This window comes from Pinus tabuliformis, chromosome Q, assembly GCF_031772625.1.
Source record: "Pinus tabuliformis cultivar Carrire ecotype Pingquan chromosome Q, CPIR1, whole genome shotgun sequence".
NCBI lineage: Eukaryota > Viridiplantae > Streptophyta > Pinopsida > Pinales > Pinaceae > Pinus > Pinus tabuliformis.
In genome coordinates, this window is record NC_142296.1 from 1023046342 (window position 1) to 1023061993 (window position 15652).

Below are 15652 nucleotides of genomic sequence, written 5' to 3' on the forward strand. Positions count from 1 at the left end.
GCAAGATTGGTTTCCAAAGGATATGCACAATTGGAAGGAATTGATTTCAACAAAACATTTGCACCAGTTGCCAGAATGGAGCCATCCGGATGTTTCTCGCCTATGCATGTTCAAGAAAAATAAAATTCTACCAAATGGATGTTAAGTCAACATTTCAGAATGGAAAATTAGAAGAAGAAGTTTACATCGAACAACCTGAAGGTTTTCTACTATCAGAAAAAGAAGAGTATGTTTGCAAGTTAAAGAAGGCTCTGTACGGTCTCAAGCAGGTTCCCAGAGAATCGTATGCTTGTCTTGATGGATATCTACGTCAACAAGGGTTCAAGAAAGGTACTGTTGATATCAATCTTTACGTACAAATAGATAAAGATAATCTAACAATCATTAAGGTATGTGTGGATGATATAATCTTTGGTAGCAATGATGATCGACTAAGTAAGAACTTTGCTACAAAGATGCAAAGTAAGTTCGATATGTCTTTACTTGGTGAGTTGACATAATTCTTAGGGCTTCAAATATCTCAGCAAGAGAAAGGAATATTTATATGTCAAGCCAAGTACATCAAGGAAATGCTCAAGAAATTGAAAATGGAACACTGCAAACCCTTCCTTACTCTGATGGTAACAAGTTGCAAATTGAGAATAGACGACTCATCTAAGGATGTGGATCAAAGGTTGTACAAATCTATGATTGGTAGTCTTCTATATGTAACAACCTTTCGACCAGATGTTATGCAAGCAGTTGGACAAGTAGCAAAATTCCAAGTAGCACCAAAAGAATCACATATTATTGTTGTCAAAAGAATTCTTCAATATCTAAATGGAACAACAGAATATGGCTTGTGGTATCCCAAGGGCAACAATCTCATTATTCAAGCCTTTATAGATGCAGATTAGCTAGGAAGCGTTGATGATCGTAAGAGTACTAGTGGAGTAACATTCTATCTAGGTGGTTGTCTCGTATCATGGTTGAGAAAAAAGAAAACCTCAATCTTGTTATCTACAACGGAATCAAAATACATTGTAGTGGTAGCTTGTTGTACTCAAGTCCTTTGGATGAAACAAAATTTGCAAAATCTTCAAATACAATTCAGTGAGCCTATTCCCATCTTCTGTGATAACACCAGTGCCATCAACATCTCCAAGAATCCTGTCATGCATTCAAAAACAAAACACATTCCAATCAAATATCATTTTGTTAGAGAAAAAGTCATTGAAAAGAATATCAAACTTGAACATGTTGGTACAAAAGAACAAATCGTTGATATCTTCACTAAACATTTACCTCGTGAAAATAAAGGGGGAGTGAAAGTGTGTACATGTCCGTAGGATGGTTGTGTGTCAATGGGAGTTACCCTTTGCCATTGATGTCAAAGGGGGAGAGAAGGCAGTAGGAAGAGGTGCCCTGATCGCAGGGGGAGTACTTGTGTTGCCATCAATGCCAAAGGAGGAGATTGTTGATCTAAAGATGATCTGAGTTTGTCATTGATGTCAACCCAAGAAACACCAAGGATGACCCTGAACTTCCATGGCACATTGGGAATCATCATTCATGTTTTCTCATCTCATAATAATTATAGGAATACTCCACTCAAAAATATCTTTCTATCGGTATATAGCTCTCCTCATAATTCCTCACGGTTTGTAAGTTATTCAAGATTGAAGTTAGTAACCCCAATTAATGGGCTAAAACCCATGGGGTTGTCGCATGGCATTTATCATTGATTTTGGTCATTGAATAGTCAAAAATTAATAATTTTTTAAACTCTTAAAATCTCTCCAACATTCTCTATAGAAGCCCCTCTCAACTCTATAAAAAGAAATCTCATATATCCTCCAAAAGGTGTGATCGTGGCATTATCACTATAATTTTATTTCTGCGAGGTCTTAGATGCTGAAATTAAAACCCAATGAGCTGAAATCCTAATGAATGCCGTGACCAAATTTCTGATCTTGGTTCGCTATATTTGCACAGATATGATCTGTGGAAGTTAGGGTTTTTGTAGATTCCCTAATTTCATCTCAAAGAGGTGACCTTGAGAAAATCGTCATAACTCTCTCTCTGAGAAATGGATTGGAATTCTATAAAAAGTGGCAGATAATGCACAGACTTTAGTTTTATGTGTATCAATTTCAGACCCGAAAGAGGAAACAGTGACACATGGCATGCCGTACAAGTTCGCTCTACTAAACTAATCCATAATTAGGTCATTGTGAGAGATTGGGCATAACTTTGCCTTGAAGAATCCAAATCGGGTCAGACCTGTGGCATTGGAAAGAAGACTCAGAGAGCTACTATAGGACCAAAGATCACATATTGGGGATCTGAAATTAGAGAGATACATCAGATTCAATATCGTTCTCCTAGAACGCTGCAAAAGTTCTCACTGTATATTAAACTGATTATGCAATGTACTAAAGCATAATACTTAATCTACTTCTACAATCAAACTTGCGGAAGCTTAATCGATTTTGAGCAAGATCAAACATAACACATATAACAGAGAAGAAGATTCAATCACATATGAAACACAAAAGAATACTCTGGGGAAAGCCTCAGCTAAAAACCCCGCTATTTGTATTATCATACAAATGGAAATATCTCAGGATTACACAAAGCTTTAGCTCTCAAGCTATTCCGCTCTCAGTACAATCTCTCACTGCTACTCATAAACAGAATAAAAAACACATATGCCTTCCTTCAGTCCTCCAAGCCTCCTATTTCCTTGCGTAGTTTCTCCTGGGTCCTCCAGCTGTACCCTGTGTGATTCTCACCTCACACACTGCTCTGACCTCTGTAGTAACTGCGCAATCTTCAAGGAATGAATTCCTTCTGCATGTAATAGATATTCACATGGAAATATTCTAGTAACTGATAGTACACTGTCCTTGCCTGTCAGACCAGGAAATAACTCCACAAATTAATTCATTCTATTCATTCAGGTTGATCTTTATTATATACATGAGGGAGAGACTGTTCATTTCATCTCCCGATGACTCTTCATATTTTCCATTATTTATTTACATCAGTTACACTTATTCACCCATTTTTTATGATTAAGTGTTAACATTCCCCCCTAATCTGAAGGGATGTTGGTGAGTCCCCATATCACCCCTCCTCCATATATCACTTATTCACCCATGTCTTTCATCTCGAACTCTCTTGCAAAGTCCTCCTTGCAAGACATGATCAACTAATCATCACCTGTCAATATCACATCATCAACATAAAGAACAATGATCAACTGCTTACCTTCCACCATGATGTGATACAAGTTTTCATCCGCTTCACTCTTTGTGAAGCCCAACCCGGTGAAGTAGCTGTCGATCCTAGTGTACCAAGCACGAGGTGCTTGCTTCAACCCGTACAAAGCTCTCTTGAGTCGACACACATGCGACTTACGATCGAAGGTCTCAAATACTTCCGACTGCTCTATGTACACCTCTTCTTCAATCTTGCCATTGAGGAATTCAGTTTTCACATCCCTCTGATGGATCTTCCAACCCATTTGCGCTGATAGTGCCAACATTGATCTGATAGATGAGTACCTTGCTATAGGAGAAAAAGTCTCATCATAGTCGATACCCTCGCCCTGTGAGAAACCGCAGGCAACAAACCTTGCCTTATGTTTCTCCTCACTTCCATCAGCAGCATGCTTTAACTTGTAAAGCCAACACGAACTCACAACTGACTTGTTCTCCGGTTTTTGAACAACATCCCAAACACTGTTCCGAACTATGGAGTCATACTCCTCCACGATAGCATCAACCCAAACTGGCTGCTGCACTACTTCCTCAAAGGAAGATGGTTCAATCTCTACACATTCCCCAATAAGGTCCATGTAACCAGTGTACCGCTCAGGTGACCTCCTCTGTCTGCGCTGAGAAGATGGCTCTCTCACTTTCTCTCTCGCATCCATCAACAATCTATGAGCCTCCCTTGTGCGTTTCTGCCCCTCTCTAGAAGACTCTGCATGAGTGGATGTCTCCTCTTGGAACCTCTGCATGCGGCGATTGCACATCAGTCTGAGGCTCCTCCTTGTTAGGAACCAAAAGTTCCTCCTCTACCTGCAACTTGAGCTCCCTCTCAAGGGAAACTCGCATGGCCTTCAGCTCATCGAACTTAAGATCTTTGCGAACCACTGTCCTCTGACTAGTAGGCAAATACACCCGATAGTTATGAGGAGTATCAGTGTACCCCACAAGTATCCCCAACTCTGCTGTCGGCTCTAGCTTCTTCCTGGAATCTTGGTCACATGGCGATAAACTGATGAGCCAAAGATCCTGAAGTGACCCACATCTGGTCTCTTCACGAAGAAAGCTTCCTCTAGTGTCTTCATCCCAAGTATGCGATGCAGGCTTCTATTCTGCAAGTAAACTGTTGTGTTGCATGCCTCAACCCACAAATGAAGTGGTAGGCCTTGGTCATGCAACATCGCCCGAGCTGCTCCCACAATCATTCTATTCTTCCTCTCGGCCACCCCATTCTGCTGTGGGTTATGAGGTGTCGTCAACTTCCGTTTAATTCCTTCTGCAACACAAAAGTCCTTAAACTCTTGAGAGACATACTCTCCACCATTGTCGCTTCACAAGGCCCTAATCTTCTTTCCTGATTCTTTCTCAACCAAGGCTTTGAACTCACAAAACCTTGAGAAGGTTTGATCCTTCTTCTGCATGAAATAGATCCAACATCTAGGAGAAAATCCATCAATGAAAATCACATAATACCTTTGTTTAGCGGTGGAGACTGTCGAGAATGGTCCACACACATCTGTATGAACTCGATCCAAGATTGCTTCAGCTCGACTGTCTCGATCCTAAAAAAAAAGATTTTGCATACTTACCCAAGGTACAACCTTTGCATGTGTCCACTTGCTCAAATTTACCATTGGGAAGTCTGGTAGAAATCTGCTGCAATATCTTCAAGGCCCCATGGTGCAAATGGCCCAACCTTCTATGCCATAACTTCCCAATATCTTGGCTTTGTACCAATTTTGCTTTGGAACTCAATGTAACACAATCATCTACATCTAGCTTATAGAGATTCTTCACTCGAATCCCAATCCTCTTGGTCTGACCCGTGGCTATGTGTCTCAGGAATGCCTTTCCTTTACTGAAGACTACATCATAGCCTTTGTCTTCCAACATCACGATGATACCAAGTTTTTCTTCAGTCCAAGCACATGCTTTACATCAGTTAGGGTGAGAGGAGCTCCATGCTCCTTATGAAACACAACCGTACCTTCACCTAAAACATAGTACTTTCCATCATAGCCCATCTCTATGCGCATCTGGAAGTCTTTCTACTCCAAAGTACTAAATAAACTCTTATCATCGGTCATGTGGAATGAGGCTCCACTATCCAGATACCAAACACAACCCACCATCGACGAAACCATGCATGCGATGAGGGTAAAATCCAGTTCGAACTGTGAGGCTAGTGCCTCACCAAACACAACCCACCATCGACGAAACCATGCATGCGATGAGGGTAAAATCCAGTTCGAACTGTGAGGCCAGTGCCTCACCATCTGATCCTTTCGAGGATCCCTTATTGGATTTCTTCAATGGACAATTAGTTGCATAATGGCCCACCTCATGACAATTAAAACATCTCACTTTAGATTTGTCAATCTTCTTCCCACCATGGGAAGAACTCGATTTGGAATGGGAAGCCTTCCCTTTCCCTTTCCGCGCCTTACTTGCTAAGGCTAGATTTTCTACATCATCATGCTTTGATGAAGAACCATCTTGGGTGCTTCTCCTGATCTCCTTTTGCATCAGATCCGACCACAGTCATTCCCAATCTGGCAGTGTCTCTCTTCCATTCATTGAGTCCTGGTAGCTATGCCAGCTCTTAGGAAGACTGAGGAGCGCAAGACTCACCATATCATCATCAGCTGTCGTGATTCCTACATTTCCAAGCTCATCTCTGTAGGTGGTGAGTTTGTTCAGATATGTAGAGATTGTGTTGCCCTTTTCACAATTGATTTTCCGAAGCTTGTCCTTCAGCGCCAGCTTCCTCTGGTCACTGTTGTTCTGATATAGATCCTTCAATGTCTTCCACATTGAAAACGGAGTTTCCTTCCCATGGAGACTTGAGAAAATATGGTCTCAAACTCCCTCTGGAAGAATCCTTCTCGCTCTCACCACACATTTCTTCCATTCTGCCAATTCTTGGGCATTAGCTACTGTTGGCTTGGAGACTTTTTGATCAATGAAGTCCTTCAAACCGTTGTCTTCTAATACCGCTTCCATGCGATCCTTCCATGCTATATAATTCGAGCTGCCATCCAAGGCATACTCGAGTTTGAAGCCACTGAATGCCATTGGTGAACTTTGAGATGTAATAAGAAATCGATTTTGTACCTACAATCAAGAACTTCAAACTTCCAACTTCTCCCTTCTTTGAATATTGTTCTCCGCTTTGATCACCTTTTCTTTGATACCATATAGAATTCTCACTATAGATTAAATTGATTATGCAATGTACTAAAGCAAAATACTTAATGTACTTCTACAATCAAACTTGCGGAAGCTTAATCGATTTTGAGCAAGATCAAACAAAACACATATAACAAAGGAAGATTCACTCGCACATGAAACACAGAAGAATACTCTAGGGAAAGCCTCAGCTAAAACCCTACTATATGTATTATCATACAAGTGGAAATATTTCAAGATTACACAAAGCTTTAGCTCTCGAGCTATCCAACTCTCAGTACAATCCCTCACTGCTGCTCATAGATAGAATAGACAACACATATGTCTTCCTTCAGTGCTCCAAGCCTCCTATTTCCTTGCGCAGTTTCTCCTGGGTCCTCCAGCTGTAACCTGTGTGATTCTCACCTCACACACTGCTCTAATCTCTGTAGTAACAGCGCAATCCCCAAGGAATGAATTCCTTCTGCATGCAAGAGATATTCACATGGGAATATTCTAGCAACTGATAATACATTGTCCCTGCCTTTCATCTCAACTAGGTCTTTGTCTGCACTGACATGCACGAGTTATTTATGAGAGAATATTCAGTGATCTAGAGAGCACTAGTTGCATGCATGCATGCATTAACTGACTCAACTCACAATTAATTCCACAAACCGTTTGGAACTAATTTAATTGGACTTAACTCAGTTTTTTGAGCTAACTAATTACAACTCATCCTTATCTCCTTAATTAAGGAATAACTTCTTCAATCAAAGGGATAATTGTTGCATGTCTTCGTAAAGACTTCATGTTTGAATTTCTCCAACTAATTAACTCAAAATGAATGAATTAATTATTTTTCAAACAGCTGGTGAGACTAAATTCGAATTTTAATTCAAAGACAAATTAAAATTGGAATATATCCTGAAATGCTATCTATAGCAATGCTATTTTTAGCATTTTTTGTTGTTATTTTCAACAAAGGCAAGAAAAAAAATTAGATCAAGTGCTATGAAGGGCTGCAATGGACCAAACTTTCTAGGGCAGCAAAGAGCAAGGTGCAACAAAATGACGTAGCAGAGGTAAGCTCCGAGTAAGTATCTTCTGTATATGTCTGTTCATCTCTTAATTGCATTAGGTTCTTTGTATTGTAATTTGTTTTTTTGTTTAGCACTGACATATGCTCTGCAGGATGAGGTAAGTTTTGCTATTATCATGTCATGGGTATTTCCTTGAAGACTTTTTGCAGGTATTATATATTCATCAAGAAAATACTCAATGCATAATCTAATGTTCTAAAGAGTGAGAAGTAGCATGACAAGAGCAACAATCAGGGTGCAGAACAACAAAAAGTTCACCACATGAAGTCTCAAGTGGGCAACACTTCATACAACCATTGTAAAAGTATCATTGTACAGAGTCATTGTAAAAGAATCATTGTAAAATTTGTACAAGTGTCTATCTGCCAAGAGTTGAAGATGCAGTGTCAAGAGGTCTAGGATCATCATTAGGTGTTTGTGTCATAGTTGGGGTTATGGTCTAATGTGTGTTCTTCTTGTACATCATTCTATATCATTGTAAAGTGGACCATTTTCTCTGGCACGGGAGTCCATTATTCTATTATTCTTCTATAGGGTGCTAGGGTGGTGCATGAAGTCACCAATAGGTTCAAGCCTGTGAAAAATTCAGGGTGGTAAGGTGGTGCTAGGGTGAGTTGTAGCTCATTGAGTGTTGGGGCATTCGTTCGGTTGACTACTGAAGAATCTCGGGCATTGGAGCGTCCATCCAGTGCAAGATGGAGAAGAATGCATTTCTAGATTCTAGGAATTTGGAGCTTTCTTTTCAATTGGAGTTGAATATTAAAGAATTATTAGAAAAGCGTTCAGGTGGTTTTTGTCCTGAAGGGGGTTTCCACCTTAAAAACTATGTGCATTTGTGGTCCTTTTGTTTACTGCTATCATTGTAGAAACACTGATAATAATTTAACATTAACTAATGCTCTGAAAGATTAATAATAATACTAATTGAAAGGAATACTGGTTCACCCCCCTCCCCTCCCCCCGCTCTCAGTATTTCCAACATCACACATGGGTGATGGGGTTGTACAACATATATATTATTTCATGGGAGGGGTGGGACAACATCCGTGATTCCACCTTCTAGCACTCGGATAGTGAATTAGGCTGGAAGGTATTGGGATTCCTTCGCTTTGAAGTTCATGATGCCATGAGGGTAGACCTTGAATTCTGTCACTCATGAGGATTTATTAAGGGGTTACACATTGAGGTGGATTCCTTGATCATCAACACCATTAGTTTTACAATATAGGGTGACACAAGAGATGATAGTGATCTCCATAGTCATGCCCATGTTCTCCTCCTTAGTCATGGATGCCAAAAGGGAAAGCAACGTGTCACCCTTGGAATTTTGAGAAAAAATTCTCGAAGGGCATGGCCAATTTGGCAACATTATCATCAAGGAAATTTGAGAGGTAAATGATGGTTCATGCTCATGCATTTATAAGCACTAAACACAATATAAATAAGAAAGTATTAATGACACTTTAAATTAAAATCACAATATAAATAAGAAAGTATTAATGACACTTTAAATTAAAAGCACAATATAAATAAGAAAGTATTAATGACACTTTAAATTAAAAGTTAAAAGCATTGGGAATGGGAGAATAGGTGTGGATATAAAAGCTAAATTAGATAAATAATGCTACCACCCATCCTCACACTTGGAAAACCTTTAAAAAATAAATAAATCCCAAGTATCTAGACTATGCTAAAAGCAATGTGAAAAAAGAGGACATAAAGTCCAAATAGAAATATTAATTCAATGATAATTTACTTTCAATAAGAAAAGGGAGCTGTGCATGAAATTAGAGAAAAGTAGGGGGTAGTTGGGGTACAAGAATATGAAACCTACCTATTGACTTAAGCTAATGGACACAAAATGGAGAGTCTAAATTGGGATCAAGGGACAACTAGGAGAAGACATAGAGAAACATGTGTCGGTGATGGTAAATAACTTTTTAATAAGAAATTAAGAAAATAAATTCATTAGAGCTTTGTTGAGGAGATGACACATGGGAATAAATAAAATAATTGTCTTGCATGAAGTGCCAAGTGTTACTATTGAATTCATGCCAGTGTTACTATTAAAACTTTCTATCGAAGGAGCAAGTTAGGAGAAAATGACTTTTAAGCACTATGAGAAAATGACTTTTATGCAAATGACTTTTAAGCACTATGAGAAAATGACTTTTAAGCACTTGATCGTTAGATAAATGTCCTAATAATAATTTGCATTTTGAGTGACTATTAAGATATGTTGTGAATGATAATTTACATTTTGAGTGACTATTAAGATATGTTGTGAGCTTGGTGAAAATAGAGATCTTGTGTGTGGGAACATCTTGAACTTTCTATATAATTGCTTTCGGTATTTAATAGATACATAGTTTAGATAAATCATTACTTGTGATGGAGTTTATACAACCACAAGCGGAAAAAATCAAATCCACCTTTAATGGTGGGTGTTGATATCCAAGTAGAGACTCATTGAAGCAACATCAAGCGTTATTATACCTGCACCAGCAACGCGTTGGAAAAACAATTAAACTGTTACAGACACAAATGAGGAGATGCACCTATCGGCATATAAAATCCAGATTTTAAAAATATACAAACTTATATATGGTTCCAAGCATAAATATTCAATGTCTTGGTATTACAGTTCAAACGTGTGTCACTGTTTTGTTGATATCCAAGTAGAGACTCATTTGAAACAACATCAAGCGTTATTATACCTGCACCAGCAACGCCTTGGAAAAATAATTAAACTATTACAGAAACAAATGAGGAGATGCACCTATGGGCATGTAAAATCCAGATTTTAAAAGTATACAAACTTATATATGGTTCCAAGCATAAATATTCAATGTCTTGGTAAATGATGGTTCATGCTCATGCATTTATAAGCACTAAACACAATATAAATAAGAAGGTATTAATGACACTTTAAATTAGAAGTTAAAAGCATTGAGAATGGGAGAATAAGTGTGGATATAAAATCTAAATTAGATAAATAATGCTACCAACCATCTTCACACTTGGAAAACTTTTTAAAAAAATAAATCCCAAGTATCTAGACTATGCTAAAAGCAATGTGAAAAAAAGGGACATAAAGTCAAAATAGAAATATTAATTCAATGACAATTTACTTTCAATAAGAAAAGGGAGCTGTGCATGAAATTAGAGAATATTAATTTAAAATTTGAGGAAAGAGTTTCATGAGAGAACCTCCATGTGGTAAAAATAATAACACAAATATATCTAAGATTTTAACTTGAGAAAATTAGGGGGTAGTTGGGGGACAAGAATATGAAACCTACCAATTGACTTAAGCTAATGGACAAAAAATGGAGCGTCTAAAGTGGGATCAAGGGACAACTAGGAGAAGACATAGAAAAACATGTGTCGGTGACAGTAAATAACTTTTTAATAAGGAATTAAGAAAATAATTTCATTAGAACTTTGGCGAGGGGATGACACATGGGAATAAATAAAATAATTGTCTTGCATGAAATGTCAAGTATTACCATTGAAACTTTCTATCAAAGGAGCAAGTTATGAGAAAAGGACTTTTGAGCACCTGACCATTGGATAAATGTCCTAATGATAATTTGCATTTTGTGTTACTATTGAGATATGTTGTGAGTTTAGTGTTGTGAGTTTGGTGAAAACAGAGATCTTGTCTGTGAACCTATTGAACTTTCTATCTAATTGCTTTCAGTATTTAATAGATACATAGTTTAGATAGATCATTACTTGTGATGGAGTTTATGCAACCACAAGGGGAAAAATTCAAATCCGCGTTTAATGGTGGGTGTTGATATCCAAGTAGAGACTCATTTGAAGCAACATCAAGCGTTATTATACCTGCACCAGCAACGCCTTGGAAAAATAATTAAACTATTACAGAAACAAATGAGGAGATGCACCTATCGGCATATAAAATCCAGATTTTAAAAATATACAGACTTATATATGGTTCCAAGCATAAATATTCAATGTCTTGGTATTACAGTTCAAACGTGTGTCACTGTTTTGTTGATATCCAAGTAGAGACTCATTTGAAACAACATCAAGCGTTATTATGCCTGCACCAGCAACGCCTTGGAAAAATAATTAAACTATTACAGAAACAAATGAGGAGATGCACCTAACGGCATATAAAATCCAGATTTTAAAAATATACAAACTTATATATGGTTCCAAGCATAAATATTCAATGTCTTGGTATTACAAATCCAGATTTTAAAAATATACAAACTTATATATGGTTCCAAGCATAAATATTCAATGTCTTGGTATTACAGTTCAAACGTGTGTCACTGTTTCCCATAAACTGGTAACTTAAATACACAGACACTCTAACACAGTGGACCACAAATACAACCTTATAGACATATTGTATGCAAATGACATAATAATAGACTATTACACATCACAGTTCAAATCCTAACAAATCGTACCTCTAAACCATCAATACATGCGTCTTCGTCCGTCTGTTTTTAAATCCCCTAATTCTTATTCAAATATTCCTCTGCCTTATTCAAGTACCTGAGATATTTGTTCTCCTCGTCCTCTTGCGCATTTGATGTCGAATCTGATGATTGAGGCCTCTCATAATCATCATCCTCTTGCGCATGCGGTCTCGAATGTGAAGCTGGAGGCCTCTCATAATCATCATCCTCTTGCGCATACGGTTTCGAATGTGAAGCTGGAGGCCTCTCATAATCATCATCCTCTTGCGCATACGGTTTCGAATGTGAAGATGGAGGCCTCTCATAATAATCCTCCTCTTGCGCATTCGGTTTCGAATGTGAAGATGGAGGCCTCTCATAATAATCATCTTCTTGCGCATGCCCTGCCGAATGTGCAGATGGAGGCCTTGCGTAATTATCATGGCCAGCGACATTCCCGCTTCCTTGCTTCTGCCCGAATTTCTGCAAATAACCGTCAGCCATGTCCACGTATTTACCATAACCTGTGCCCTCCATCTTACCATAATGTTTCGCCGCTCCCAAGACGTCCGCTGCGGCCGCCGCAAGCTTCGCATTATCGATCTGCTCGCCCTCTCCCCCGCCCTCTGCTTCAGTTTTGTGCAACCTCGCAAGAGCGGCGTCCAAAAGAACTTTGGCGCTCCCTGCAGCATCTCCACCCGAGGGTTTCATCTTCTCTCCGGAACCACCCGAGGGTTCCATCTTCTCTCCAGAACCGGAGGAGGAATGGTGTTGCGTTGGTGGCGAAGAGGCGGATTCGTCTTCGCTCCCTTGCGTTTTAAAGTAGGAGGAAGCGGCCGACTGAATCAAGTCTGAAATCCCGCGATCTGATGATCCTTCCTGGGATTTCTTTGTGTGGCTGAAAAAAGAATCCATTGATCGGTTCAGGATTCGAGCTCGTCAGATGCTAGATCAAGATCTGATTTCTTATGCGCAGAAAGAAAAGAAACAGAATGGGAACAAAGATCTTGTGGTGTGGATGAATGGGGATTTGGAGCAGGGGTTTGAACCTAAACACCTGGTGTTGATGAATGAAGACCATGAGCAGGGGTTGAATATATATAGCCCCCAATATGCCCGCGTAGTGAACGCTTCCAAGGAAACTTTACTGACACGCTCTACAGGGAGCATAGCCGACTGAATAATGCAGCTGTCGGTGGAATGTGTGGTCAGCATTTATTCCCTCATCTGCCCTACAAAGATATTTTTTTTATATCAATCTCCTTTCAGCCCTCCAAACATATTCTTTTTATTATCAATCTCCTTTTAAAAGTTTTCTATTCTTTCATATCATCTGCGTTTGTTAAAGTTTTCTATAACACCACATCTTTTATTGGGTGTTTGCAACGTTATCCACCGAGGATCTTACTTAGTATTATTCCAGAAATTTAGGGACATATACGAATGTAAAACAAAATATTTATAAAAGTTAATACAAATTATTGTATGACTAGTCTATATTTATGGAAAACGCATTTTTGCACAACAAGCATCAAAATATTTATTTTATGATATATCTTAAATTTACTAAAATCAGTCTGGGTTTATCTTGATCTTGGATTTATCTAGTGTCAAGAGGGATCAAATCGCTGGAGGTGCAAACCTTTTTTTGAGTGCAAAACTTGTGTAAAGGTTTACACCTCGAGAGATTTGATCCCTCTTAGTGCTTCATAGATCCCACTTAAGATGAATCTAAATTGGTTTCAATGGTGCAGAGACACCCAAAATTCATTGAACATCTAATTATTATACTCATTTTTAATATGTTAAATATGTCTAAGATTTTGCACAACAAGCATCAAAATATTTATTTTATGATATATCTCAAATTACTAAAATCAGTCTGGGTTTATCTTGATCATGGATTTATCTAGTGTCAAGAGGGATCAAATCGCTGGAGGTGCAAACTTTTTTTTGAGTGCAAAACTTGTGGAAAGGTTTACACCTCGAGAGATTTGATCCCTCTCAGTTCTTGATAGATCCCACTTAAGATGAATCTAAATTGGTTTCAGTGGTGCACAGACACGCAAAATTCATTGAACATATAATTATTATAATAATTTTAAATATGTTAAATATGTCTAAGATTAATTTGGTCATTTTAATTTTAAATTCACTCAATTAGCTTAGTTTGTTGAGATGATAGAGACTCTTAACGACTTGAATAATGAAAAATGATGAAATAACAATTTTACATGCAAAGTAACAATGTAACAATGTTGAATGATAGAAAATGTGAATAATAAGAATGTAGGCAATTACAAATAATCTTCATTTTGATCAATCGACTATTTTCTTCAATTGTTCTTGTTGTCAAATGTTAGTTTTGTCATCTTTTCATATCGATAATATGAAAAGGGTGGTTGAAATCATAGAGCTTTCAAATCTTTAACTCAAACTATTGTAGTAAACATCATACATTGTCTCTCTTGCTCTCCAATATTAATAATAGTTTTCTCCAAAGTCAAATCATTGTGATCTATGTAGTGTTAAACCCCAAGTAAGTTTCAATAGTAGTTGTTTTCTATTACCTTGTTTGAATGCAAAGTGACTAACATTGTTAAATGATTAAAAATGGGAATAATAAAAATCCAGTCAACTACAAATAATTTATACTTTCAAGAAGCAAACATTTCAAGTAAGTGGAGATTTTATTTAAGGTGAAAATTCAAGTATTTTTTTTATGGTTGAGTTATTGTAACATAGAAATCAATGCATGTTGTTAATAATTTTTTTATGCTTAAAGTGAAATCAATGCACACTATTAATCTGATTATTTTGAAATTAATGTGCATTATACATCTAGTTACATCAAATCATAAATCAACATTTCCACTAAAATAAATGCATATAGTGCAAGCAATCAAATAGGATTATAAATCAACATCTACATTTAAATCAATGCATCTAGTGCAAGCAATCAAATAGGATTAGAAATCAACATCTACAATGAAATCAATGCATCTGGTGCAAGCAATCAAATAGGATTAGAAATCAACATCTACCAATGCATCTAGTGCAAGCAATCAAATAAGATTATAAATCAACAACTACACTAAAATCAATGCATCCAGTGTAATCAATCGAATAGGATTAGGAATCAACATCTATCTTAAGATCAATGCATCTATTTCAGTGAAAATTCAAAACATTCATGTGTATCTAAATCCAACTTCAATGTTTCTTTCCATGTCTTTGTAGTAATACCAGTATTTCTCATGGAAGGCAATCTTCATCTATGTCCATGATTTGATATTATCTCCTCCCAACCCCATGACCATTGTATCACAACATCTTTTAGAGTGGCAGGGAAGAGCTTTAGATTCTTTGCATCAGAGAGATAATTGTAGCTCCAACAGAGAACATCAAACTCAAAGAGAAATATGTTTGGATCTTCACTTGCTAAACCATTGAAGTTGAGTAGGGTAAAGTGAGGAATATTTTCATCTTGGTGACACCTTCAATGTTCTAGATAGAGAACTCAAAAGTGGATGTTTCAGCCCAGTTGTTAACTTCTTCTGCCATCTGTGTTAAAATTATCACCTAGTTGTTATGCAAGCGAGGTTTTTTTTGCTCTTGAGTTGTTATCTCATGTAAATAGTACCCCGAATACTTGTTTTCTAAGGTATTGTTACTTCCTTAAAGGAATATG

General features: G+C 37.6%; 1 protein-coding gene across 3 annotated transcripts; it reads right to left on the reverse strand.

The window, feature by feature from the left end:
* Positions 1–10070: 10070 nt before the first annotated feature.
* Positions 10071–13091, reverse strand: LOC149222984 (uncharacterized). Of its 3 annotated transcripts, none has more exons than XR_016249454.1 (3): positions 11971–13091; positions 11521–11595; positions 10071–10242 (listed from the first exon to the last, which is right to left on the reverse strand). XR_016249454.1 is itself a non-coding variant. In XM_089385702.1 (2 exons), the coding sequence occupies exon 1, from the start codon at positions 12874–12876 to the stop codon at positions 12019–12021; it is 858 nt and encodes a 285-aa protein (XP_089241828.1). In that variant the 5' UTR covers positions 12877–13091; the 3' UTR covers positions 11323–11595; positions 11971–12018. The 3 variants fall into 3 exon arrangements, 1 of the variants encoding a protein (XP_089241828.1); XR_016249453.1 differs by lacking the exon at positions 10071–10242 and adding an exon at positions 11325–11374; XM_089385702.1 differs by lacking the exon at positions 10071–10242 and having other exon boundaries at positions 11323–11595.
* Positions 13092–15652: the final 2561 nt, after the last annotated feature.